This window comes from Pinus tabuliformis, chromosome 3_1 (assembly GCF_031772625.1).
Source record: "Pinus tabuliformis cultivar Carrire ecotype Pingquan chromosome 3_1, CPIR1, whole genome shotgun sequence".
Taxonomy (NCBI): domain Eukaryota; kingdom Viridiplantae; phylum Streptophyta; class Pinopsida; order Pinales; family Pinaceae; genus Pinus; species Pinus tabuliformis.
Genome location: NC_142301.1, coordinates 773,873,210 through 773,875,620, shown reverse-complemented (window position 1 = coordinate 773,875,620; position 2,411 = coordinate 773,873,210). Strand labels below are relative to the sequence as shown.

The 2,411-nt window shown below is 37.2% G+C and overlaps 1 protein-coding gene across 2 annotated transcripts; it reads right to left on the bottom strand.

Moving 5' to 3' along the window:
• Positions 1–324: 324 nt before the first annotated feature.
• On the bottom strand, positions 325–2,139 carry LOC149189676 (uncharacterized). 2 transcript variants are annotated; one of them, XM_089413260.1, is made up of 3 exons: positions 1,524–2,131; positions 1,214–1,343; positions 325–1,141 (listed from the first exon to the last, which is right to left on the bottom strand). In XM_089413260.1, exons 1-3 carry the CDS (start codon positions 1,678–1,680, stop codon positions 448–450), a joined length of 981 nt encoding a protein of 326 aa, XP_089269386.1. In that variant the 5' UTR covers positions 1,681–2,131; the 3' UTR covers positions 325–447. The 2 variants fall into 2 exon arrangements, with proteins under 2 accessions (XP_089269386.1, XP_089269385.1); XM_089413259.1 differs by having other exon boundaries at positions 325–1,343; positions 1,524–2,139.
• Between the last annotated feature and the right edge of the window lie 272 nt (positions 2,140–2,411).

The following is a 2,411-nucleotide window of genomic DNA, read 5'->3' as shown; positions in this document are numbered from 1 at the left end:
AAATTCCAATGAAAAATAATTTTCCCAACAAATTTATGACCTAGGTAGAATAAGAAGTTAAAAGAGAAAACTAAAAAAGACAGCAATGTAATTAGAGTGTACATAGTCCACTTGAGGTACCTAAATTGGCAATGACCATAAAATTGAAGTTTCAAAAAACCCACAATTTTAGGTTCAAATCTTATGCTATTGCAAATAAAAAATTAAACATGATAAAAATATATTCCTACCGAACTTAAAAAAACAGAGATAAGAAAAAACTTTAAAAAACAAGTAAAAGTAATTAAAGATGTAACTAAGTAACTATGATGTATTCCGTTCGGTAAGAGATGAATTGTTTCATTTTCAATGTGTACCGAAAACTCTTCATACAATCACAATCGTCTACATAGAACCACAATCCGTGCATATCGTCTATCTGTACATAGAATCTTGTTCCATATCTCCTTAACGTCTATTCATACAATCACAATCGTGGTCATCTGGACACGTGGAACGCTGATTGCAACAACAACAACGGTCAGATCCCTCGTCGTGAATGTTCCATAATCGATCTGAATAACAATTCGGGTAACTCCCGCTGTCTGAAAAAGCCATCGGGGAAGTTACCATACACTGCCAATCTTCAGTTGTGCCCTGATCTGCAAATAACTCTGAAGATAGCAGAGTTGCAAGAGAACCCACTGAGTAGGTGTAAGGTAACCAAGCATTCCCAGATGGCTCGTCTGATCCTTCCAAATGTTCGTTCAAAGCCGCGCCTTGTTGCTCATCCTTATTAATTTCACAAGAACCATGTCCAATTTCTCCCTGTAATCCACGCTCGTAATCTTCTGCACCGCTTGGAGGAACATCATCCTGTAGACAAGGGCTTTTCTTTGTCTGAACTGCTATCTCTTCTGTTGTTCGCGTTGTGGGGATAGTTGATGGCTCCCCACTATCTAGGTCAGGTTGTCTTTGGGATGAGCTGGTGAGGCACTGAAAGCCAGTTGAACGTCCATGATGCAATTGATTGTCTGCACCCATGTCGCTGCTGCTGCTCTCAGCAGCTTTTTGATTCAAATTTTTCTTGGTACGAGTTCTCCAGTAATTCTTGATTTCGTTGTCTGTCCTTCCGGGTAAACTCTTTGCAATGCGAGACCACCTGACCATTTGAATAATTACCATAAATACATGCACTTGACAATATAATACATTTACTGAGTCTATGGCATACCTGTTACCCCAACTGTCATGGAGTTCAATAATCAAACTTTCTTCTTCAGGAGTGATCTTGCTTCGCTTCAGATCAGGCCGGAGGTAATTAATCCACCTAAGCCTACAGCTCTTGCCAGTTCTTTTTAGGCCTGCGCAGTATATACATTTCGGATTTCGATTAACCAAAACATTTAGGGAAAAAAAATCTTCATCATGAAAAATTGTTGTGCCAACTAATAATAACCACCCAAAATACTGAAAAATATCTTCCCCTGCTATAGATAATAAACAATCCATGAAAGTATTCACAATTCTTTATTTATACATACCCGATGCTTTGGCGAGAAACGGCCAGCGCCCTTCCCCATTTAGGCTTATATACCTAATAAGCTGCATGTCCTCTTGGACGGTCCATGGACCCTTCCTCGTTTCGCTTTCCTCCTCATCTTCAACTACAGAAAATTCCCACCACGTTCCTTTTGCCATAAAATTAGCTGCCGATTGAAGTATACAGCTTCTCACTTCTCTCAATGGTTCCTATAGGCTATCGGCCTTTTATGACTGGCATATGCTGCACAGTCGGAGCCTGGAGACAACAGATATCATTATAGTTTCCAGATATTGAATAAACCTTCTTGTAAGCTCGGCAATCTGGCATTCCAATGTTGAGCTCAGCATCGTTCTAGTTTGCTATTTATAGCCATATCAAGGTGATACCCAGCAGGTAATTTGACAGGATCATGATTTAGCAGATCTGATCCGCCGCAATTTGTGTCAGCAATGTCAGTCACATGAATACGTAACACAATGGAACTTTTGTGTTTTTTTTTTCTAGTTTCCCCACTAAGCAGAAAATGAACAATCTTTAGAAATAAGTATATACTGGAAAAAACCAACAGGTTTTTGTTATATTTTGTATTTTTGCTATCTTCCTGTTACTGGACTGAATACAGATACAATCTACAGAATGTACAGTTTATCTTTCTGATATATTAATATATATATAGCTTTTTCTTCCTGGAAAAAAACTATCTGTAAATTTGGACATTTTCCAACTGTATAACAAAAGTTTGAGCGTATTTGGTTTTTGGTATTTTTGGGCATAGATTTTTTGATATATTTTATTCCAAATTCCGTAAAAATTGGTTCAAAAATCATGTATATTTTTTTAATTTTGTTTAAAATTTCATAGTTTTTTTAATTAAAATCATGAGTTT

Bases quoted from the DNA above. Each gene is read 5' to 3' on its own strand.
- LOC149189676 (XM_089413259.1), bottom strand. From the start codon at position 1,680: ATGGCAAAAGGAACGTGGTGGGAATTTTCTGTAGTTGAAGATGAGGAG. The intron at 1,344-1,523 runs GTATGTATAAAT...TATACTGCGCAG, and splicing joins GTTTCTCGCCAAAGCATCGG to GCCTAAAAAGAACTGGCAAG.